Below are 27,089 nucleotides of genomic sequence, written 5' to 3'. Positions count from 1 at the left end.
CTGGCTCTGTTCTTATCCCAGAAGGCGGGATTCCTTCCGCATTGACGGGGTCATCATCTTCCGGGAACTCTTTCACACTGATACTGAGACCCTCTTAAGTAGGTGTGGGGAAAGTTCAGTCATGGCGACCTTCCTGCGACCTTATACCAAGAGAGATACACGTTCACGTATTCTTACCCATAGCATGAATTAATAAATGATAAGTTTCATTTTGTGAAGGGACAACAGTAATGTAAACTACCCATTGTTCTACAGGATCAACATGATTTTGACATAACTGATGTCAAGGATGTTGCTGTTGTTGTTGATCGCAATGAAGATGTTGACGATGATGATGGTGGTGGTGATGATGGTGATGGTGAAAATGATGATGATGATGATGATGATGACGATTATGACGACAATGATCCTGATGACACCGGCAAGGAAAGGTGACAATACGGATCAAATAACGATGGAGAGGAAGAGAAGAATTTCGTGGTCTGTATTGATGCTGTTGAAAAAGAAATATTTGCTAATCTAATCGCCATTAACATGCATTGTGTTTGATCAGTTTGTGGCAGTTTATCGTTCGATGCCGATAATGAACGTGAGTTGTCGTTCAAGAGCAACTGAGCTCAAAGTCCTGGTGTCTCACTCGAAATGACAATCAAATAATTGTTTTAGCATCTATGATCTGTGACTCTCAGTGGGGGAGCGGGAGACGGTGAGAAGTGCATGCAATCCGTAGTTTTTGGTTTGGCGTTTGTTTTGTCGCCATAATGAGTTTATGAAAAGAAAGGTGGGTATTGACTCAAAGAGTGATCCAGTGTTTGGATCAGTCCCCTTATCAAGAGGTTGTAGGTGCATGTTTACCAGGCATAGAATCAAAGTCTGCTGGTTTTCTTTTTTTCTCTGTCTCTCGCCGTGTCTTCTTGTAATCGCATTTTCACCTCCGGTTTGTCCCTCATTTTGATGTGAACTGTTTTTCAGCGTGATTAATTTTGATGAACTTAGTGCATCCGACGCACAGCATAAATTTCGATTGTTACATTTCTACAACTATCATATCACACAGGCTGGTCCATGATCGATGATCGATGATCGATGATGATGATGATGATGATGATGATGATGAAGGCCTGTTCCTCCTACTATTGTGCGAAAATCATTGAACTACACAGAAAACGTCTTATTAGAATCGTGACTCGTCACGACCGTTTCGAAACAGGAGATTTGCCCCAGGAAATGCGTTTGGGTGAGCTTCCGACTCCAATGCGATTCAATGTAGTTTTCACGAAATCCAGCCACGAGATGCATTCTTCAGCTATCCCAGAACATGAGCTTCGATCTCGCAAAAGGGTCGTGCACTATTTTCTTGTGTTCTGGTGTCCCTTACAGGATATAACGGTAGTTTCATCACGTTTTTCTGAAAAGACTAGGGCTGTCCTTTGTCCATCAGGTTAAAGGATATTCAAATACAAGGACACTTAAAAAGGCCGTGAATATTCCTGTGGACGTGTTTTACGTTACCAGAATTACAGTCTTCTTTTTTTTTCTTTTTCTTCTTCTTCTTCTTCTTCTTCTTCTTCTTCTCTTCTTCTTCTTCTTCTCCTCCTCTTCCTTCTTCTTTTCCTTCTTCTTCTTCTTCTTCTGCTGCTTCTTCGCAGGATCATAGTAAAATAATGATGATGATGATCATGATGATATTTTAGAGTGGGCATGGATGTTTATTGGTGACTACAAGAATTACTCCCCTTCTCTCTGTCTGTGCCTATGTATGAATAAATGTACATCATTATATACATATGTATATTTATACATTGCGTGTGCACGTATGTGTGTGTATGTGCGTGTGCGTGTGTGTGTGCGTGTTGCTTCAAGATGTCTTATCACTATGTGTGAAGAAATTAAAATTACAACATTCTCCACATGCAACGCCAGACGATCATCGAAGATATACTACCCATGTCCATTTTTGGCAAAGTTTCTCCGGAAATAATCGTTTCTTCTCCATGCGGTATCCAGGATATACAATAACCTCACTGCCATCCGATGCAATATGGTACATTCTTATCGCGACAAGTCTAAACACTCCTCCGAAGGTGGGGGAGAGAGGGAACTCAACATGAATCAAAAGTAGGGCGGACTTCAAGGGTATTAAGGGAAGAATACCCAGGGACATCGGTATACTCCTCGAAAGACGTAAATCATAACTTATTCATACAAGGGTGACGTACCTTGATTTACGCCCCTTCCACCTATCTGTATTTACATGTTCGCTCTAGACTTGTTGATAGTTCCCTGCATGTGCTATCTGTTTTGTATACATTTCGGGATTCTCAATGGGGACTCCGTGTCACACTCGGTCGAAGATTATTTGTGTCTTTTCGGCAGTTTTATCGACTCATAATAACTTCAGCTGGTTTAGGGGCAATTTTGTGCTCAGCAGTCCGACTCCATCTCTGTCTTCTTCTTTTTTTTTTCGAATGAGATGAAAAGTAGGGATTTTGTAAACGCCTTTAAAGGACAAGTTCACCTTAATATTCATAAGGATTGAAAGAATGCAGCAATATTAGTAGAAGTAATTCTAGAACACATAATTATGTGAAAGTTTAAGAATATCAGACAATCCGTACAAACGTTACGAATGTTTGATGAGATGGATGGATGAGAAGACTACTCCAGCTTGTGATGTCGCATGTGTAGAATTATATAAAGAAAGTATAAAAAAATAAAATATCTTCTCTCCTTTCGCATAAAAAAAGAGCACTTGGCTTGCCTCTTTCAGAAGGCAGGGGAATGATATTACCCTTTAGGTCCTATATGTCAGTAACAAGTCGAAGGAATGTATACTTTTTTTTTTCGAAAAAAGTGAACTTTGTGGAATTCTCTTTATGTTTTTCTCATGTCGCTATACGCATGATGAACTGTAGTAGTCTTCTAATCCAGTAGTGATTGTGCAGAGACCCCCCCCCCCAAAAAAAAAAGAGAAAAACTTTCACTGATGTGCTCTACGTATATTGCTGCATTCACTCAATCCACATGTAGGCTTATACCAAAATGAACTTGTCTTTTAAATGAGCTGAATTTGTCTGAATTGGACTCGGAGAAAGCAAGGAGGTACTAGGCAAAGCTAGTACCTCCTTGGAGAAAGTAAGAACTATTTCCTAACAAAACACTCCTGTCTTATGTATCCACGGTTACTACAACAAAGGCGATTTAAGCAATACACTGTCTACTGCTTTCTTGTTTCACGTTGGCTCGAAAATGTAAGCGCGATAGAGGCGTAAGAGCCGTCATCTGCGACTTTGTCCCGAACTTTTGGCCTGCATCCACTCACTTTAACATGGGGAAAGTCTGGTCGATGTCCGCGTCGCGGAGTCGCCACGATGTAGTAACCACATCCCCGTGCGGGCGGGAGAATTTAACCCTTTTCCCTTTCCACCCCGCACGAAGTGACAGGAGAGAGAGAGGCTTTATCACAGGAGGAATTCCTCCGAGTCGCGACTGGACCAGATGAAAGATTCTTCATCCCCTGACATCAAACGAGAGATGCAGCTTCTTGTCATCCGAGTTCATGACTATGCGAGCAAGCTCGACTATCATAACTTATCATATCATATCTAGTACCGGTCCTTGGTTTTAGATTTCGCAACATTCAACGACGAAATCCCACCATACATATTGACTCGTAGATCAGTGCATCGTACATAGCATCTGGACTTTTTCTGAATTTCATGAGTTCCAGGCTTTGCAATGTCCTGAGTGTGCTGTATATAGTAGTGCGAAGCAAGGAACTCGGCAAAAGAGCATCATAGCAAGATAACATCATTAGTGCGCTGTACATGAGCACGATTAGTGTTAGCTCAAGTTTGTCAAGTTGCCGATATCGCTAGACCTGTTGTTGTCATCGTAACCGTAACATTTTTGACTATCCTTATCTTTATTGTCCATGATTGCAGAAACAAGACACACGGAGTATGCTAATAGATATTGTTTTCCCTCTGTTTGACCACAAGTTACTGTACGAACAGTCAACTCACTTATATCTTTCACACTACACGGCAGGTAACCCTGAAAGAGAAGAGAAAAGTGCTTGTGGTCTGTGTTGACTCCCTGACTCCCCAATTCATGTAGCTTGACTTGACGTACTCAGGAAGTTTTCATCACGCCCTTTTACACTCACTGTGCCTTACGGGGAGACCCCCTCCCCTTTCGCCCTCGCGACCCATGCTTTATGATACTTAATGATGCGCTTTGGGCCTTGGATGCAGCGGTGTGTAAAACGTGGACACAATGAGCTGCCAAAGTCAAGTTCGAATCCGCCGAACCTATTATGAGACCCGCCAAACAAAACGTCTTTGACTGCCAGAGACTGCACGCTTTGTTTTGGCTCCACACCGCAACTCAAATACTCTCGACAAAGGAGACTTCCGTGGATTTAGTTGGTCTTACAAAAATGTTAACGTACGGACGAGAACATCAGCTGTGTTGCCAGCGACGGTCAAGTACCTACCCAGTCACTAACGAACCTGGTAACAATGGGGAGGGAACCTGTGAAACCTTAAGTTGAAGTAGGAGTAGATGTTTCAAACAAAACTGTGCTCTTCACAAGTTAATCTCGCCCCGCCCCCTCCGCCCTTTCATCCATTCTTCACGTGGCCAGAATGACTGATTTGCGTCAGCGCGTCGTCTTTCGTCGTCTGAAACGTTAATTACAATGTACGTAGACCGTGGTGTTTTTTTTTTTTTTGAATTGTCCAAGTCCCTTTATTCATTCGTCGAAGACCTATCTCTACACGACGGTGCTAACCTATTTAAGAGCTCTTATACTTTTGACATGCATCTTGGAGAGAGATTCCTCTTATTGTTTTTATTTATATTTACATCTTTCTTCTTCTTCTCCTCCTCCTCCTCCTCCTCCTTCTTCTTCTTTTTCTTCTTTTTGTGTAGGAGGGGTGTAGGAAAGATCACAAAGTATATATGTGTATACGTGAAGAATATTTTAGAGCATGTTGAGACAGTTTTGTTCGGAAAGTATGAACTTTTGCTCTCCAAATTCGTTGTTTTCCAGTAATTCGCCATCATTAACACAGTTTTATTGAACGATATTTGGAGATTTGCATGTTTTCTCTACTACAGTATTGATTCTCTAAAACTGGCCACATATTTGTATATGCGCCCATGATTATATTAGTTGTCATTCGGCGTCTCCATTGTCAATGTGAAGTATTTGAAAAAAATGGCAAAAGATAATTATTTGAAGGCTATTTCATCGCCACAACCATTGACAACTGTCGGTGACCAACTCTTCTCGCGAGATGCACTAGGTCAAGGACTCCAGGGTTACGTGGACATGGTTCTGACTTTTTTCATGAGCAATTACTTTTATATGCAGTGAGCTTGAATGTTTAATGACGAAGGAACCTTGTATCTTCGAGGATTTATAGCTAAATGTACATGAGATGTTTCATGGCAGAGTCAAATAACCCCTTTGAAGTTGACTCTTAATGATAATCACGATGCTGCCATTGTACATGCCTGGAAATGGCTCATGGAAATCCACGTGGTCTCTAAGTACCCACCAGTAGGCCTACTAACTATAATCAGACTATTCTATTACTATAGATTAAAGGGACTGTTAGAAGAATCTTCACAATATAAAAGCTGCTATCAAATCGATTGGAAGATTAGTGAACAGTAGATCATGCAGAATAAAGAGCCCTAATGGTAACAATATCTTACGGTGCCCTGTATTTTGCGGAATGAACAACCAAACGGATTTAATAGACGGTGCTTTTACACGCACCATATATCTTCAAGCCAGACCAAGCCCTTTTCCTCCGGCGTCAATTTGCAAGGAGATTTGAAGTCACTGCTAATGACCCTACCAATTGTTGTCGGATTTAAATTGTCTTGCAGCGTCCATCCTTTCTTAAAGTCTCCTTGGTTTGCTGAGAGACGACCACCCCGACATACCGGGGGCAAACATTCAAGGGGTCTTAGGGACTGGCTCCCCCCCCCCCCAATCCCCCAAGAATCACTCATGTTTAATCGTAGTATTTCATCGTATGCGCCTGCCTGCTGGGTAGGTGTAAATATTGCACCTACTCCAGAGCAATTTGGAACGCTTGACCAGCTTAGTCCCGCGTATTTATTCCCGCGGCGGGGTGTTAACACCACGAGTAAATATGAGCTTAAATCGAAACAGAATGCCGGTGTATAAGATATCGATTGTGCCAACCCTTAGGAGCGTAAGAATTTGGTACACGCCAGCTGAGTGACAGACCTGTTTGGGAAAAATGCTGAGCAAGGCAGCTTCTTCGTCAGTCTTTCTCGATTTTGAGTTTTGACCTTTGTCACGAAGGGTCAAAATCATCGATCTGAAAAGAAAAAAAAATGATAAGGCCTTGCAGCAAGAATTTATGTTTAGGAGTTATTTGTTCATTTTACATACATATGCACATATGTACAAACCTGCATGTACATACATACACACACACATACACACATGTACCAAGTTACATCTACAGGAGTAGTGTTGCGTACACACTCAGAAAACCCCAAGACATATCGCTATCTGTGTTCCCAACTTCAGAGCCCATGACCTGAAGCAAGGTTAATGTAGTTTCGTTTGTTGGAAGCTAGGCCATCGAGCGTAGTTCTTCCAATGATTCACTGCTTAATCGATAGTTAATCCTCACAGTACTACAGTCTCAAAGTACTACTTATATTGTACACAAGCAATTGGTTATCGGTAATGAAAGAGTTAAGAAGTAGTAGCAGTAGGAGTTGTTGTTTTTTTTTTTTCTTCAGTTCTTGTCCGGAAACGCACATCCACGACTCCTGAAACTTCGTCCCGGCTGAAAGGATGCGTTCAAAGAAGCTGAATGGGTGTCTCACGGGTCGCAGGCCATTAGCAGTCCTTTAACTATTTTGACAAGTATTTTGGCCTTACTTAATTTCCCTTCGATCGGAGAAGCAAAACAGAAGCACCTCAAGCCAAAACAAAAGCATCGAGTCATACTAATCACTCTAAGGGTACAATGCTACTCGAAGTACATCCGCTGTAATACGTGGAATTCTGCTAAAGCCTGATCGACTTGTGTATTCAAAGTGTTCGGAGTTGCTCGGGGGGGGGGGGGGGTGGGTGTAATTGCTGTTAATACCCCATTTAGAGAAGAAAAGCCCTGCACATTTAACGAAAATGCAGCTATCAACACTTAGCAACGAAATGCATGGAAATATATTACGTTAAAGACAGCATTTTCATTATTTTTACCACACCCAATCTCCCATCCTCTTTTTTTAATACGAAAAAGTAAGCAAAGATGACAATAGGTTACAGTATATATAGAACCAAGTATGCGTCAGTCCACTTATAGCGGGCTTTGGTGCAAGAAGCGGTACAACTTTTTCGTCAGTGTCAAAAGACAAAAACACATGCACACACACACACACACACACACACACACACACACACACACACACACACACACACTCACACACACACACACACACACACACACACCAACAAACAAAGTCACGCTTACATCTTCTTTAACTGCTTCAGACGCCTTCCACTTGTGATTGATTCGCAGGGTGGAATATGTGATTCCTCGTCATCCGTAGATGTGACATTGTTGCTGAAGAAAAGTTGTGTTAACACTTTCGCCGTTCGTATTCATATTTCAAGATTTGGGTTTTTTTAACTTTAAGTAATCCAGCTCTCAGAAGGCCGTTCAGCAAATTTCATACTCGTTCCTGATACTTAATACAGGGGCGATAAATGGTAGATAGCTTGCATACTCTTCGCAGTTTCGTTATCATGGTTGTCGTTATGTGGAGCACTGCGGTATAACAGGGAGGTGAGACGTCTCGCCTCCCTGAGTGTAAAGAGGATAAGCTATAGACCCTGGACTCTTTAAGAGGAGATTCCGGATTCAAACCCACCCATCGATCCTTGGACCACTGGTCTTATTCCTTGTTTTCCTCGTGGACTTTTAACGGTATTTTTTTTTTTTTTGGGGGGGGGGGGGGACGACAATGACAGAACCTCCGGAAGAGCAATGATTAGGCAGAAGAGGTTAGGCTGGATAATGTATTTAGTGCATTTCTTCTTGGGTACAGTCGTACAAAATTTGACTCTTGTGACACCCTTTGTAAGTCACACCCTCTTCTTTTTCCTGATCAAGTACACTGTACCCTCTCTCTCTCACTCTCCTGACCCCAACTGACCGTCAAACTGAGCGACTTGCTCTTTGCCGCTGCCCAGGACCGTGGCGGGTTCCAAAAGTCCACATGCATGTGCGACCCAACCCTGGTGTCACATCCCAACAATAATAAAACAGGAACCATCCAGCGACCTGTCAAAGCAATGAGTTGTATTACAACGCCACTGACGCAATGTCTTTTCCCAGCCGTGCAGTGATTAAAGGGACACTTTACTCTTCTCCGTGTTCAAGTTGATTCCAATAATTATGATAATCGTTCTCAGCAACCAATGTAGACGCGGAGATGACGTCTTCTCGTTTGGTTTGTACGCAAAAGTCTTGACCAGTTTTATTTAAATAATTCGGTAGAATCTGCCCCTTTTGGTAAATCTTCATTTTCTCATTGTAACGAACTCAGTTAGGTACGCCTACACCTTCATAATGTTCAAAGAGCAATTAAAACAATATAACGTGAGGAGGTGGACGAATATCGGAGGTGCTGAAATTTCAGATTTGATATGTGAAGTAGATTACTTCTTGAATACATATCTTACATTCAAATAAAAGAAGATAAAAACCTGTCAACAGCAGGAACTACTTAGCAGAGAGTTGAAAACTTGTAATGTGATGCTATCAACTTTAATTTTCTCTTGTAACTGATGTCTAAATCATTCTTTAATTTTCTACCTTAATTTGACAGAAGCCTACACTGTTCACTTTGTTGAAGGCTAAGTGAAATTTACAGGATTAATTCAAACCATATTCACATACAATCAAAGAAAAGATTTTCTCTTTAAGTGTCGCATTCATGCATCAATATCGCAGGTCCGTATTCCCATACATACTGATATCGACGATTGCGGTTGGAGTTCAATCGATTTGCTATAGCTGTGGGAAAACTAGTTTTCCTGGTTTTGTAAATGCAAAAGACGGGTTATGTTTCCGCCAATCGTGTCTAAAATCATTCTTAGAGCTTGAAATGACCCTGCACTTTTCAAAACTTGATCGTCACCATTCCCCTTTATACTTATAGCGTCATGTGTAATGAGCCGCTTATTATGAACTCAGTCTTCAGATATCGAAATGTGAATGTGCATTGTTTAATTCCCGCTTCACAAACTGTTCTATCAACGTGTTTGCTTGTGTGGTTCTTTTCATTTTGTTTGTTTGTTTGTTTATTTGTTTGTTTGTGTTTTTTTTTTTTGCAGGAGTTATGTCATGTACATAGCTGTCAAACTTTGATTTTTTTTTTCATGAAGTGGAAAGTTCGGCCTGAATTGTATTGCAAATAGAGAGGAGCACTCATTGTAGGAAAGATGTGTATCCACCATTCTGCAGTTTGTTCTAAAATAACGCAAATAAATGTTTGGCGGAGATAATGTGGATCATATTGCTCACAAATAATATCAAATCCATGTGTCTCTGTCGTCACAAATGTTAACTTCAATGAAGCCTACTATAGAAACGGAGAACGATTCTACCTGATTGTATCGATACCTCTTGACAGTATCGTAAACGTCCGGGCTTGTCACTAAAATGTTTTGTCACTCGGGAGAAAAAAAAAAAAACCCAGAGCTTGGACGTATCATTATGTGCCTGGCCGAGTAGAAAAATAGCAACGATCACGCATGCTTTCGTAATCGGACAATTGAGTGTGATTTTATGGAAACCTGTCGCAACTGTCTCAGGAAATAAAGAAAGTTTGTGACGACGTGAAACATTAAAGTCGCTTTCATTTTTGAGACAGTAGTTTCCAAACTGTTTTAATCTGCTTGCAAAAGTTATAATTATAACAACATGAATAAAAAGACAATTTTTCACATGACAATATCATATTTCACGTGTGTGATAGACATTATGACAAGAAATTCAGTAACTTATCATCATGCCTTTTCCCACAAGCATAGCGTTATTTATTTTATTGAACACTAGGAGATATGGACTGTTTACAACTTGCTCAAAAACTTCTCGACAGGTAGAGGGTTGTGGTAGGGGAAATCGTTGGTCGTTCCGCTCTTTCCATGTTTATTGTATGAGGGGAATCGGAAAGAAGGTCGGAGTAGACCTGATATTACCTTTGACGGCGGTCAAGTTGAATGTCACTTCCCGGAATGAATATTTGTTTGAAATCTCTGAAATATTGCAACTATACTGCCAAACAAATTGCGGTAATTCTTTGTTTTCATAGAGCACATTGTGGGGCAGGATGTGGATGATTCATACTCATGCACTAAACAGGTGTAAGATATGACTTGTTTTGCCTTTTTCTTTTTGTGTGTGTTTTTTGTTTTTTTTTGCAAAAGTAATAAATTGAATGAACATGGAAGGGAATGATTGATTGCTGTTTTGCCGATGGATGAAAAATCATCGTGAAAATGAGCGGGAAAAACGTTGCACCGCCAGCAACAGCATAAACACCATTTTTGGGAATGGCCCATCGTTATTATATGCATTTTATTTTAGCTAAGAAAAAGGAACAAACCTGTGTGCGCGCGCGCACACACACACAACACACACACACACACACACACACACAGACGAATAATTGCTTCAATGAATTAAGTCAAAAACATTACCATGTCAAACAGTTGTTACGTGATCAAACAGGTGCTCAGATGGTAAAAAATGCTCACGCGGAATGTCTTTTGCAAAGGCGATACTAATTTTGTTGTTTGTTTTTTTCTTTCAGATTTCAAGGCATGTTCAAGTAACAAAGACCAGACAAAAAACAACCAAAAAATATAAACAATTGCGCCCTACTTTCAATTGCTGCGCTTTTTATACTTCGTTCCTTAAAAATCATTTATTTGATGATATGATTCAGTAATTTAAATCATGATATGTTTGCTTGCTTTGTTTGTCAAAACAAAATAGAATTACATTGTTGGATCGAATTCTACAAAATATACCTAAATTTAAAAGAAGAAGCAAAAGAAAAGCACACTCTCATATAATGCTACCGCATAATTATTCTTATAAAACATTATTATGGTCACAGTCGGTAAATCAGAAAAGGCAGGACATTGGTCTTATATTACATAAGCATCTGTGTATATGAAAATCATGCTTCAATCAACGAGTATCAGAGGCTTACAGCTGACAGCGTTTGGTTCCCATGTATGTACTATGTTTCTTTCTAATCAAATCCATATCTCTGTGATTTGGTTTCTAATGTGCATTGTCTTCTGCATAACGTTTTCTACGAAGTATTATTTCTTCTCTGCTGATGATTACGGGTTTTTAAAACTGAATATTTACAGGGTATAGACCACCGTTAAGAGCGTGTAACAGACATAGCGGAAGAAAGCATAAATTATATAGTGACGATAATACCGAAACTCACATTTGGAGAAATAATGTTTCAATTCAATTCAATTCAATAGTTTATTCATTTCCATCATCACAAAGAAAGAAAAGAAAAAGTTGACATAATCCAAAGTGATACAATTTTTTTTCATTTCTCTTACACTCGTCCGATAAAGGATTTTTTCAATACAATATAAAGTATATTATACACGAATGATGTCGTAAAAAAGAAACAATGCACTTTGTCATGGCAACAAAAATAGTAAATAATCACAATGATGGAAAACAGTGTTCCACTAAAAAAGCCACGCTTGTAAAACGTGGAACACTGGAACAAAACAACAACAGCACAATTTGTTATACCAGTAAGACATATTCATTTTAAATTCTTCTATATACTATTGTACATTTTACTCATTGATATAATGATGTTGATACTATGAACAATACTTACTATAGGATTTTAGGATGCAAACGTATAAACTATATAACATATCACATTTGTGGCACAGACACTATGGGGCCAGGTGTGCCAGGAAAATTGAACGGAAAGGAAGATATGCAATCTTCCACAAAAAAAAAACATAACAACGACAACAACAACAACAATAACACAATACACATAAATAACAGAATTTGAGGAAATGCACTCAGACAGATACTGGACAACGAAGAACGAGGAAAAAGGAGCAGGGAAGAATAGAGAAGGAAAAGGAGAGGGATGGAAAAGGTCTGTGGACACACTACAAAATCTCAAGGAAAAGTGAAACATGACGGGTTTTTTCATTGAACAGAATTAACTGGTATATTTAGAAAACAAATATTTTTTTAGTTTATACTTAAATGTAATTAACTTCACAGACTCTTTTAGATCATTATCTAAGCTATTCCAAAATCTGGGTCCAGTATAAACAAATGTATTTTGAGTGTGTACAGTTCTAACTAAGGGAAGATGAAATTCTTTAGATTGTCTAGTGGGATAATTATGTACGTGGCTGTTACGGTGAAATAAAGAATAAAATATTTTGGGTAGATGATTGCAGTTGTAATTAAACATAAATTGACCGAGTTGAAACAAATACAACTCTTTTATTTTTCAGAATTTTGTGCTCAAGGAAAAGCTTGTCAGTATGTGCTCGGATATGAAGGTTAAAAACGATTCTGAGCGCCATCTTTTGCAGAAGAAAAAGTTTATCTAACAATGTCGAATATGTATTCCCCCAAGCAAGAACTCCGTAATTCAAGTACGGCAATACCAAACTTGAATAAAGCGTAATCAAAGCCGAAGAAGGAAGATAATATTTCAATCTATTCATTATGCCTATGTTACGTGCAATTACTTTACAAATATTGTTTATGTGACACTTCCATGATAACTTATTATCAACACAAACACCTAAGAATTTAATAGACGAAACCTCTTCTAGAGGAGTAGTGTTTGTTTGCTTGACTCTTCCCTGGTGACCGCATACAATGCGGACCTGAAAGGAATTACATCATATTTATACTAAGATTTCAGCTCACCGCGAATATTTAATTTAGTAGACATACGTAATCCTATAGTATCATTATCGTCATTTAATATGACTCGACCTCTCACTATCTCAGAGGTTCTTGTACCTCTTTGATATACAATAATTGTCCAAAAACGTTTTCTGTGCCTAGTGTTATTATTTCTTCATGCTCCAAAGTTTCGCTGATTCTCTCCCGTCTTGAAGGCATAGAGCTTCTAGACTGTTTCAGGGATACCAAGTTCAAAACAATTTTATGAGTGAGATTTTCATGACTCGGAATCTCAACGAGCGAATGTGCACGCAAGCGAGGGTGTAGGAGGGGTCCAACACCCCCCCCCCCCCCCCGTGGCCTCCCACGGTAGGGAGATTTTTCGATTTTCAGCTCTTAATGGTGCGGTCAGGTGCATACTTCAGTGACTATATTTTACTTATTTTGAAAGACAAAAGGAAGATATACCTTCAATTTGAGCTATGCTCATTATTAGTTGCCCAAATTGCAGACTTTACCCGATGCATGAGAAAAATGGGTGCCATGCGTGAGATCGTGAGACAACCCCTAAATGCTTGAGTCTCACTCAGAATGCGTGAGGCTTGGTAGCTCTGCTGTTTTACGACATTGAGATGGATACGGGAAGCCGTACGGAGGAAATTGTTGCCGGCGATTTGTGTTGGAAACACTCGCCCCTGCGACTCGTCAAGATATTGCGTCGTAGTGTGATTAAATTTGACGCTATTAGTCGGTTTACGACAAACATTGACAAAAGGCGCATTATTTGACGCGCATTTTGATTCGTGAGCTTTTGCCCCGTACCACAAACGGGCCTAACCTTTTTGAATCGGAGCGCCTCAGGCCGAGTAGTCTGTGCTTTCAGACTTCTAATAGTGCTTCCTGCTTGATAAAATCAACCACAAAGCAGTGCAGAAGAAGCTATAATCCGTGCACTGGGAAGTCTCCAGTATTCAATCGTCGATATCGCAAGCTTGATCTTTGTTTACCTCTTTTGCAGCGGATTACCCTTTCAGAATTTATAACAAAGAAACAAAATGTTTCATAGAAATTCATCATGAATGATAATCCAATCACAATTACATGACGAGGTAGCTAATTTCCTGGTTGGAACCACACGGGGTAAAGCAACACTGTTTGCAATAACTGTTATTGAAATGATAAGAAGTTGTGTCTCAAACTTCAAACGCTTCAGGCAAAATGGTATCAGAGGGTCAACAGACTATCTATCAAAAATTATAGATGCAATTATGAAAAAGGGCACGAGGTACTTCTGGGTGTCCTGAATTGGATGTGTGTACTTTGTGATCACAATATCTGTAACAATGGAAAGAATATGAGTAAAAATTCAAATTGATTATTATTCAATGTAACGTACTGTTAAATAATGGCTGATATGTACATCTTTGGCTATCTTAGGTTATGTAATGTTGTTTTGATGTGTTATGTTATGTTATGTTATGTTATGTTATGTTATGTTATGTTATGTTATGTTATGTTATGTTATGTTATGTTATGTTATGTTATGTGATGTTATGTTATGTTATGTTATGTTATGTTATGTTATGTTATGTATGCAATGACGTTTACTGCTCCTCCTGTCTACATATAGATTCCAGAAACATATCAGGTGACAGTTAAAGGGGATGGCTAGTAACTGATCAGTGGGAATGCTGGGGAATGATTGTTCTAATTCTTGTGGGATTCATTTAAGAGTACATTACACATTTATTGTTGTGTGAAAATTATTTTCTTCATAACGGTCTCATATTCAAATAATGTGCAGTTTAATGCCCCGTCACTGTACAGGCATGCTAGCCTGGAACCATTAAACTGCACATTACTTGAATATGAGACCGTTATGAAGCAAATAATTTTCACACAACAATAGATGTATAATCTAAATCCCACAAGAATTGGAACAATCATCCCCCAGTATTCCCACTGATTCCCACTGATCAGTTACTAGCCATCCCCTTTAACTGCATGAGAGAATAATGAAATCATCCCTGCATGTTTCAAACTTTGCTGCGTTGTTTAATCAGTGGTACCTTTTGACTTCCCCAGCTCACGGTGGGGAAGGGGAAGCGAAAGGGTTGGGTTTGTCAGTCCAAATCTAAACAAAATATTATATAGATCATTACATGAAAATAATTTTATAATATGCGTCTGCCAAATTCTCATTGAAATATAACGTTTAGAAATTGAGCTAGAAAAAACGTGAGTTTAGAAAATGACGTCCTAATGACGTCACAGTTGAGCTATCACTTATAGAAAAAAAAACACGTTTTGGCATCTTGAGCTCATGATACATAAGTGCTGCAAGTTTCAAGAGCTAAGATTTCCAGCTTTTTGCACAAAACTTGACTTTCTACAGAAAGAAAGGAACTATGATTAAAATAAAAAACCAAAGAATTCACCCAATAACAATAGGTGCTACGTGAGCTTCCACGGATCACCTGATAAGAATAGATTTTGTAGCATAGGCCTATTTCAATCTCCACGGTGAGCAACTCGACATTGCTTAAACGACGATTATATGTCTTATCATACCTGGTGAACCGCGAGGATTATTATTGTAACTGGAAAATGTAATGCCGAGCCCCGTTTCGTTTCAGATTTCATTTACTTTAACTTTCATTTTCATTCACTTTCATTTATTCACCTTGCTCACTTTTTAGTTTTGTTGAGAAAGGGGATGATCATTGATATCAAATCAAAACAGAAGATCAGCAAACGATGAAACTGTCAATTAGGACAAATGTTGAGATAGGCCAACTTACATCTTGAATATGACTTCATCATCTGACGTGTTGGTCACATGACCATGATGTGGCATAACATTCCTCCCGCATGAAATGATTTGTGATATTTCTTTCCGACTTGCAGATAATCGATTTTTCATGAAGACCATACTGACACTTAAATTACTTCTTTGATGCATTTCCGACAGCCATATCAACGAAAATATGTCCTCAGCGAAATTATGAAATTACGCTTTAGATTTCTTCCCAGCACAGTCGTGGATGAAAAGTTGCTTGTTTGTCCGTTTTAATCATAATTCACGTGCAAACCAAATGGAATTCAAAGGAATTCTTATAATCTTTGTGACGCTATACTCAAGGAAATTTTGACATGGCATAATTTCTGCACGGCATGAGTCGGCATATCCTAAATTAAATGAATAACTCATTCAGATACAAGTGGTTATAATTTTTTTGTTTCTTCCACAGTTTTTATGCTACAAATTTCACCAATCTGTCGCCTTTTGCATGCGAGTAGAGTGACTTTTGACTGGTGGTAGCCGATTAACTTTTAGAGTAGGGCCTTTCCTCTTTCCTCCAAGGTTAAAGAACAATCTCACAGAGACCATGACTGATGTTTCAACTCGACATCAGGTGTCCTGTATTTTCGACAACATTCAATGCGACTGGTGTATAGAGGACTAGCAGGAGTTAATGCTAGAATATTTTTCAAAGCGGAGCCTGTGTGGAAGAGACTATTCTCGACAAGTGAGGAATTTTTAGGGGGTTATTAAAACCCATAGTCTTGACGGATTATCGTTGACCTCTGGAGACGATTGTTACACCTCGGGCACACAGAGCGAGCCGAACGCGCCATTCTCCCGCCGATAGGGACGCTGAGCGTCAACTTTGAAAAACATCCATCGCGCCAGCCAGCCAGCCAGCCAGCCCCTCCCTTCCCTTACCCACAACGTCCACCCCCTCTCATCTCGCTTGCACTTTCTCGAATGTTTTGATGAGGAGATCGGGATCAAGCAACATACCACGTGTCAGGTTTATCAAAGAGGAGAAAATGTTGCTGCCTATGCGGCATAATCAGTTCTGAACATACAAAATGTATAGTGGATATGCGAGCACACTTGAACCCAGATATGTACTGACTTCCAACAAGCCGCGAGAGATGCCATTGAAGGTTGCCATACAGAGATGGCTTGACGTTCTGATATTTTCTGGCATGCCAGTGCTTGCTGTGATCTTTATTTAAAAAAATTGTAATAATGAACACAGGGCAATTGTACAGTGGAGAAGGTTTTGACCTTTTCATAATGATCATGTCGAGGAGCCATCAACGATGATGTCATAATGATGATGATGATGATGATGATGATGATGATGATGATGGCGATGATGATGATGATGATGGCGATGATGATGATGATGATGATGGCGATGATGATGTTGATGGTTTCTTGTATAGCGTCAGTATTCGCCTTTGCAGGCCACTTTTTGGCGCTGAAATGGACATCAAAATTAGAATGATGAACTTTTATGCTGTTTTTGTGACTACCAGTAGGCCTAATTATGTCTTCATTCATTAGTATCCATTAAGACCTTCCCAAACGACGTATTACTCAGTGATGTACACAAACACATATAAAAAGTAGGAAGTGTCTCGTATATTTTGTACATGAACACACGTTGCTCTTTCAGGGAAACCATGCTGAACACACAACATCTTCATTATACAATAAGCTAAATATGTTTAACATGCCTCAAGCATGTCTCTAGTCTGTTTAGTCAGCGTCGGCTCTCGAAGAAGAAGCCTGCACATTCCTGCTCATGTCATTGCATGTAGATCGAAATGATGAAAGTGAGCATACGGACCTATCCAAGAACTGGAGCAGGTGCATGGCAACATAATTTAAGCCGATGGAGGAGGGTTTACTTTCTTGTGGGTGGTAGACTTAAAAAGTGCAGTGCTACTGACGCCTACTCCATGTTTAACAAAACTTTAGCATTTAGTGTATAGGGCTCAAGTCGAACAAAAAGCAAAAGAAAATGTTGAGGTAGAACTTTCATTCAGACACTACCCAAAGAAAAGCGGTGCAATTTGTCCAGACCCCATTAAAGGGATTATTATAGTGGTGGTTGAGATGGGGCGTCAGGTTTCCAACTTTTTTCGTGTGAGATGATGAGAGACCTCTCATATGATATGAAAGAGAACACACTCTTAGCATGAATTCAAAGTTTATTTGATGAAAATTGGTTTTGAAATGGCTGAGATAGACAAAAACAAAGCGATCCTATAGACCTAAGATAATAGAAGGTTGGACGCATCTATTATCAGGATCGCTTAGTTTAACTTCGTTCTTGCCTATCATTCACTATCATCCAATAGTATCGTTTCAGGCAAGCAGGTGTAGATGAGACTTTTAATAAGGTGCTTCGTCCATAGGTCCGACTTTAATATCAATTCTACCCAATTCTGGTTCTTTGCTCGACATTCATTGACCAAATTCTGTGCAAAGCAAACGCGGAGTGGAGTGTGACTTTAAAGACTTCAAGTTCTAGGCAGGTCAATGCCGGTAAGCACTTTCTGTGACTTCGTGGCAAACTTGGCATAAACATGCCACTTGCAAGATTAGAAACTTTGTTAGGTGATTTAGGCGAACTCCAATAAAGAATCTTCCCAGAATATCGCAATGTTGGTGTCAGTGAATTTGATAAGGTAATTGATTCTTCTTCTTTTTTTCTCGAATAAGTTATCGGTTTCGGTGTACGTCATGTGGCTCGCATAAATATGAGTGCGAACATCAAAAGTTGAAATCATTCACATTTTATGAACTCTTATAAGATTTTTGTAGCAGTGAACCAAATTCAGTTAACACAAATTCTTAAGTGCGTTACAGAAATATCGGGTCAAATTTTTCCGTCATGATTCATCCTCTTTCTTTGAAAGTCTCTTCTTTTCTCCTCTTCCTTCTCCATCTTTTCTTGTCTTCTCTCTCCGCCTCTATCTTTTTCTTCACCTCTCACCTAGAGTAGTGTCAATGCACTTTCTATATCTTTCTCTTTCTTCTTCCACAGCAAATGGGCTTATAATATGTATGTGGGGTGTTTATGCAATTGATCATGTGAATGATCATGTGATCATGTGAAAATGTGAAAACGAAATCTTTACCATAATATACACTTGTACCTTGGTCTTGTTGTGGAACATCCTCGCATATAATATATATATACATATATATATATGTATATATATATATATATATATATATATATATATATATGCAATATGTATAATATATATAATGAATTTATAAAACTAGATCGTGCTGTCAGATTTTGTTGAATTTTCTCCTTCTTCCCCTCCCCTTACGTTTGAAAAGGTCGTTTAAATTGTTTCACTTGATATGAGAGTTTTGCCACATGTGGTATCATAGCCACTAATCGCAATGCAGCATATACTACATTAACTGGTTTTTTTTTTTTTTTTGTACAATGTGGCCCTATATGCAGATTAGTCAATCTTACGCCGTTCCTCTATGGGCTGATGTTAGCTCGATTAAATACATGATGACATGTAAACAAAGAACGGATGTCATTCGTTTTCTGCCAGCGGGAGTTATTTCGGTCATGTGTAATGATCTCAACCGCAAGGAATCAAATGATCGAATAATTGTTAGCATAGGCATCCAGTAGTGGGGCCCCTATACGTCAGGGTTTATACAGCTGATCCAGCTGACGCGTGCGCTACTAGCATTACAAACTTAGTTGTTTTGTTTGTTTGTTTGTTGTTTTGAGGTGTTTGTTTGTTTGTTTGTTTGTTTGTTTGTTTGTTTGTTTTGTTGTTGTTGTTGTTTTGTTGTTGTTGTTGTTGCTTTTTTTGTTGGGGGGGGGGGGGGGGCGTTCTTTTTTGTAGAGTGAGCAATTTAGTAATGTGACAGTACCATAAAGGCTCGCTCATTTTGTGGAAGTGTCTTCCGACAGTCGCCGGTGCATTGCGCAATTATTGGTGAAATTTCTGCTGTTCATGTTTTTTCTTTTTGTAAATTCTATGGATATGTGTATGGTCATTGCAAACCATGTTCTAATTTAGTTATTACTTTCTTCTTGACTCTAATCCCCATCATATTGATTAAAACTATTTCTGTGCAGTCGAGTCATAATCTGTAGAAACAGAGCGAAACGTTTTACAAGAACAAGCGATTTCTGTGCCCCCCCCCCCCCTCCTCCCCCGGCCCCCGCCCCGCATTTTGCCCCGCAGCCTATCAAACTGTATCAAATGGTCACAATTAGCATTTTAATTTTTTCTATTCATCATAATATTGGTCCGAGACTTTTAACCTAGGTAAGAAAATGGACGTTGTGAAGGGAACTGCGATGTTACAAAACACCCCACCCACACACACACACACACACACACACACACAAATAATCAAAGAAAACATGCTTTCACGTCACAGCCATCTTCTCAGATGGAAAATGAACAAACAAACAAACAAGCAAACACCCCGTAAATGATTGCTGTCGTTGTTGAAAAGTGTACAGGTGTCTGAAACAAGGCTAACCATGGTCGTGTCCTGTCAGCCTCTATTTAGTTCCGGTCTGATGTGAGATAGCCTCTGGCAACTGGAATGGGATCATAGACAGATGATTTCCGTTCAGATTGACTGGGGTGACGAGAAATTGGCAGAGCACTGTCCAAAGCAATTTAAGTTGTACTTACAACAAAATCACTTGCAAATCATCATGTAATTTCAACTTGCAGTCATTATAAGCCATGGAACAAGTTTGGTCAAACCTTTTTCTTTCCTTTTTTTTTAAAATCATACTTGCTTTGTGACTCAGAAATTAATCCAGCCCTCTTTGCTAGAAAATAATCATCCTACCACAGAAGAACGGTTTAAAATAGTATAAGGAGAGTGTTTTGCAAATTATCATTAGAGACGGAAACGTTTTTGCATCAATATCCGTTTAGAAATTCAGTGTCAGACTATCTACCACGATGAGGTCACAATGAAACAGACAGCAAACGGAAACAGTGGAGCTATACGTTAGAGACTGTTGTGCACTGCTGCTTTTGTTTCCCTTCAATTTTATATATATATATATGCAAGTATATGCATATGATTTTTTTATTGTTATATGTATATATATCAGCGAAGCGCTTTCATCATACTTCGTGTATATCAAATACTCTGGACACAATGCTGGATAATGCAAAATAGGAATAAGATCACATTGCAAAAATTAACATTTCTGTCCAAAGAAAAGGAAAATAATAAAAGCTGTGCTTTTCTGCGTAGTCTTCGCTGAAGTCATGATAAAGTAATAGGATTGTAGATGAATGGTTCCCCCCCCCCCGAAAAAAAGAAAGAATGATACCATATCTCTTCAAATCGAATAATTTAAGTGGAGGAAATGTTTTACACAAACAGTAACATCAGTTGGGCGTCGATCCTCTTCTTTTCACTACGTATGTTTGCTTGTATCGGAGGATAATTTGCAAGGTCAATCAATGCTGACCATTTTACGAGCTAGTGCACTGGACGACGAGGCTTTGATATGAAAAGCATCCGTGAATTGGCAGTTATGACCGTTTTGCAGACAGGTTAATGCTTGGATATAATTTTCCGACCATCTGGAATTATTGCGTATGATTTCCAGGATGTATCCCATTACGCAATGACAGCCACCAATCATACAGTGCGCGACGGATGCTGCACGAACTCAACATTGGAAGTCTAACCTGAATATACGTAATCCCATTCAATGTTATACTTTAGCCTCGTTATTGTTACATCGAAAAGTTTGGATGTAATTAATTGCTTCTTTTTGATACAAACATGCACCCTGTGAGATTGATAAAAAAAAACACTGACGTTTCAGTAAACAGGTAATAGATATTTCCTCGGGGCAAGGCGTGATATTTAGCTTTTTTTCAATGTCATTGATTTGAAAGATGACTAAAGCTTGCGTGTGTGCATGTGTGTGGTGTGGGTATTTGGAGAGAGAGAGAGAGAGAGAGAGGGGGGGGGAGGGAGGAGGGGGGGTAGGGAGAGGGGTGGGGGAATGAGAGAGGTAGAAAACATCTATAAGATATGCAGAAAAAGAAAGCAAACGCTCCGTTACTCGACAGGTTCACATAATGATTTAATAATGACTGAATAATAAAACAGGAATGATGGATAAATGAGTGCACTTTGAATCATAATCATAGTCACCATGGTTGTCATGATAATACGAAATGACTATAATTTCAATGTTATATGTTATATCTCTCTGTCATTCCTTTCACAAAGACATTAATGATGGAACGAGAATGCTTAAAATTTAGATAACAAGGACCATGTTGTATATATAAAAAAAAAACAACATTTGGAGTATATATTTATATGGCTCGACATCGGAAAGGTACAGAGGCGGAAGAGGGAAAAATAAGGGAGAAGGAAAAGGAGGAGAAAAAGAATGAAGGAAGAGGAAAAGAGAATGATGAAGAGGATGAGAGGAAGATATGGAGGAGGAAGAAGAGGATGAGATGGAGAAGACAGAGAAGGAGGAATGGGGAAAGTGAGTAGGAGGAAGGGATGAGATGGAGAAAAAAAGGAGGTTTAAAAGACGGCTGAGAAGAAGAAGAAGAAGAAAGCGGAGAGGGAGAGGGATGACGGCGATGATGAGAGGGGATCAAGGTGATGGAGGAAGAATTAAGTGGGAGGAAGGGGGAGGGGTAATACTGTCTTAAACGGGGAAGTGTTTGCTCCGTGGTATCCTTGGAGCACAGCCGATAAAAAGGATCACAAAAGTCACATAAAAGAAGGCGAGCAGAAGAAATAAGCCAGTAAATAAGAAGTACATTGACTCGCGGAGGCAGGGATGACAAGACTTTGTAGAATTGTCGCAGAAATTTATGTTTTTCACTGAAGACCACGCAATCTTTCTCTCCCCGCCCCTGTCTTCCTTCTACCCTTTCCCATCTCCTTTCCCATCCATCCCTCTCTCTATATTTCTCCCCACCCCCTCTGTCTCCCATCTTTCTTTCTGTTTTACCTTTCTTTTCTTTTCTTTTTTTTTTTTTGCTATTTGATGGATTTCCCGCTGAGGGAAAATTGATGCGATGTTTCGAATCATCATTGTAAAGTCTAATTGTTGCATCTCCTTTCGAGGCGAAGCACAATAACAAGATATTTTTCTGACATTGATTGGTAGCACTTTTTTTTCAAATCTGGAAGAGGCGTTTGTACTTATCAAATGCTACCTTCGAGCACTCTCTCCTGCATGTGGGCACACTATGTTATGTTATAGCTTTTAGATTTTATCATGTTTTGAGATTCTAGTATATCTAAATCTTTCATGGTTCAAGACGGTAAAGCGTAGGCAGAACCTGGTATTCTGAAACAAAATAATGTAGCTTGTAGTCAAAGTTTCGAGGCAGGATCTCACTGAAGCCTACATCTTATGATAACCGTATATGCCACAATGATAATTCAAAGCAAAAGAGTCTTGTTTTCCATCTGATTCCATTTGCAAAAATAAATGAAGAAGTTTTGAATGTCTGTAAGAGATTTGTGTGGCGAGAACATCAACATTACCTTTAATTCTGTCTATAACTTTATAATATGGTTGTGACTAGAAGGCCTATACTGTTTCGTGAAAGGTAAGTTTTTATATTCATACCAGATTTGATGAATGTGCAACAATTATGCGTTTATTGTAATGCATAGTGGATTCTTATGCATCAAAGCAAACCGTAACTACGCTTAAGCAAGGAGATAACTTCAAGACGCTTGAAACATCCATTACACGGAGGAAAAACTACCGTCCAAATTAACAACAAAGAAATACATGTACTGTGTTCTCAATTGCTACAAATATCATTCATCTTTTATCACCTCACGTATCAAGTTAGATTAATGCTCTGAAGGGAAACAGAGAGAGGCGAAATAAACAGAACTGGCGAGTCGGATAAAAGTGAGAGAACTTACTGGGTGTTGTGATGAGGCGCGTTTCATTATCTCATTTGTGTTTAGTCCCACATTCGTCCCAATCCCAGTATCCCTTCGTTTTTATCTTGACCGATTCCGGACAACGGTTCCTGTTGTTCGACACCGATTCATGTCGAATGATCATGAGTGCGACAATGCACTGATGAATGTGGATCTGGACATATAAAGAACAGAAACAGCCGAACAATCACCCTAATGTAAAGAAAAAGTTCTTGTCTACACTGTATGCATTGAATGCCAGTGGTAATTCGCGAACATTTGTAATGTGTTTTGGACTTGTTCCCCAGACTGCCAAGAGATATCTTTTGAGAGACCTCTGATACGATATCGGAATATCATTCTTATACTCTATTGCACTCGCGGCGCTTGTTCAACCCGATATTGCCATGTGTCACATTGTGATGCATCAGGTATACAGCATATCGAAGTTTCCGCGTTCGCCTTTGTATCATCCGACTGCCAAGATGAAAAATAGAGGGGGAAAAGGCTGACCGGAAATACTTAGCATCTCTCCTTAAATTCTTCCGGCCACTGGACCAAGGGCTCCCACTGTTTGTCGAAATTCTTTGCGAGAAAACGATGTGAAAAAAATAGCAATAGTGATTGTGTGTGGTCTAGCTCTGTGTAGAAAAACTGAATTTACCTTCAGGTGTTTTGTTCGGGGAGGGGAAAAAACACAGATCATAATACGCAATAATATTATAATATCGCGAAGACATAACAACACAGAACAGAAACAAAAACAAAACTACAGGCGGCGGCTCAGTGATACACCTGAAGGAAAGAATGTGTCGTATAACATGACAGCGATTAAATAACACGTGCAAAGTGAAGGCATTTTGACAGTATAGCCTAACTGACGTGAATAGGTCGCGTCCTTGTCATGATCTAGCTGCTTGCGGGTGAATGCCGCTTGTCTCCCAATTTAGGCTTCAAATTGCAGCCTTTGCCCAATTCCACTCCATTTTCCTAAACTTTACGGAAAAATTGGGGTTCTTTTTTTTTTCTTTTCTTTTTCCATGGAAGCAGCAACCTGAATATGGTATATAAAAAATCAGAGTGCGTTGACAGGAGCGCAGTGTAATAAATTAGATATGTTTAGGTTTCTATTCTTATATAGGTCGTGTAACATAGTTTGTACCATAATATGTAGCAGGTATTACTATGTCGGGGGTGGGTGTGCACCCTACAAGCATTGCTTCTTTAGCATTCCTCCCCATTTGTAGCATGTTTTTATCTTCCATGCACATACTTCAGTTGTACATTCTAATGTATTAGTATGCACTTTTTTTCTCTGTTCGGGATGGAAGAATATGAATGAATGAATAAATGAATGAATGAATGAATGAATGAATGAATGAATGAATGAATGAATGAATGAATGAATGAATGAATGAATGGATCGATTGATGGATGGATAATAAATGAATGAATGAATGAATGCTTCAGTGCGCCAACTTTAAGCTAAAGCACTGTTATTCCCTGTTTTCAGTCTCTTATCTCTAACTTGAGAGCAGATCAACACATTGTCATTAATTACGTTGACATTATCCTCAAGACAAACTTTTATTTTATCGCCTGTATCGTGTTGATAACGGGTATGATGTGCATTGTTATACATTAGGTGAGTCTGCCTCAAAGCTATATTGAGCCGGAATCCTCAGGTTGTGAGTAACCCTAATCCAGAAGGAAGTATAGGAACATGACAGGGGTATACAGGATTGATGTATTATTTACAGGAAGTTTGGATATATAAGGAAAATTTGTTCATGAGAGAATAATAGGCTCCCAGAAGGATCACAGATTGGAAGGAGGAAAATTGACTCGATTGATCAAGCTTAAGCCAGACGGAAATTGCCTGCTTACGAATAACAGATTAAATAGGACACAAAGAGAAAAAAGAAACACACAATTCAAGGAATTTACGTTATGTATATGTGGTACTTGTTGGTATATTTATTTGTTGGTATGTGTGTGCGTCCTGCCTGTTTGTCTGTTTTTCAAGTTTGTAGAATCAATTGTCGCAGGTATATACGTATAGCGCCCTCATTATCCTGATTGCGAAGTGGACGAGAAAGTGGGCACAATTATTACATTCTGTTCCAATTGTCGAATAGCGTTTGTGTTCATGTCGATAACTTCTCATCATGAGTTTTTGAGCGATTAAAAACTGGAACAAGTATGTTTTGCATGGTAGGCGCCATGTTGTGCTAGCCCAGATTACATCGACAAAGTGCTTCCGAACCCCTGAAGCTAGCATAACGTACGACTTTGCAGACAAGACACAAAGTAAACTTGCCCTAAGTATTACCCCCTTTCTCCGTTTCATTTTATCTGTCTTCTATTCCGCGCTCAAAAACGAAAGAAAGAAAAAAGAGCAGTTCAAGAGAATGCTCATGATGTAGAAGGTGACAAATCAAACATGCTTTGTTTGCCTCTGGTCTGTTATAAGCTCGACACCACACAAACGCAGAAATAGCTATGAATACGACAAAGTGGTTTTTGGCGTGGCGAACAAATACAAAAAGTAGCCACAGAGTAAACTCAAAACAAATGTCTATCAGAAGTGGTTTCCTCAAGTGTTTTCTCACGCCACTTACGTTAAAATGTCAGCGCATCACTCATCGGCTAAGTCTTGTGCAGGTATTCATGATGAAACGATAATGACAATAAAAAAAAGATAGATAGATAGATAGATAGATAGATAGATACAATCGTAGATAGATAGATAGATGGACAGACATACAGACAGATAGACAGGTAAGCTGAGATACCGAAAGTGTACATTCGTATTACCAAAGAGCTCCATGCTATTACAGAGAAACAGTACACACGCAATGTGTGGTTTTTTTTTTGTTCGTTCGTTCGTGAAGGGTGCATGCGCTGAGTTTGGTTGTACAGATTTATTTTTTGCCACCATTTTGGTTATTACCTTTATGAGGAAGATATTTTGAGGGGATATTTACCTTCAGGGCGTGCTTTGTTTACCTTTTGCAGATGAAACAAAATCCCAGCTTTATGCTCCAAAATAGTTCTGAAATGTGAGTAATAGGGATAGAAACAACCAGTGTAAAACAATTAGGGTCCTAATCAGTATAATCAATGTCAATTTTTGTTAAATATACAAAATGTGAACAATAGTTATAATAAAATTGTGTCTATGCTAAACGGTCTACAGTTATGGTTTAGTGAGAAAAATAGTGATAGGCCTATCTCACTATATTTTAGGCTTTATTACAAAAATCTCATATGGCAGGCTGTTTTATGATACAACTGACCTACACATCTGCATCAAATGTGATAACTCGAACACT

At 39.1% G+C, this 27,089-nt stretch overlaps 1 protein-coding gene across 1 annotated transcript in view; it reads left to right on the top strand.

Annotated features, from left to right (window-relative positions):
• The first annotated feature begins 22,167 nt into the window (after nucleotides 1-22,167).
• The window catches only part of LOC139734888 (uncharacterized), a 76,795-nt gene continuing 71,873 nt past the window's right edge, over nucleotides 22,168-27,089 (top strand). The window contains exon 1 of the mRNA XM_071645670.1: nucleotides 22,168-22,342. Within this exon, the coding sequence (XP_071501771.1) occupies nucleotides 22,168-22,342 (175 nt within the window). The remainder of the gene's footprint in view (nucleotides 22,343-27,089) is intronic.

Source organism: Diadema antillarum, unplaced genomic scaffold, assembly GCF_040938485.1.
Source record: "Diadema antillarum isolate AM-2024a unplaced genomic scaffold, OU_Dant_1.0 seq00000550_RagTag, whole genome shotgun sequence".
In the NCBI taxonomy this organism is placed as follows: domain Eukaryota; kingdom Metazoa; phylum Echinodermata; class Echinoidea; order Diadematoida; family Diadematidae; genus Diadema; species Diadema antillarum.
This window is presented reverse-complemented; position numbering and strand designations above follow the sequence as displayed.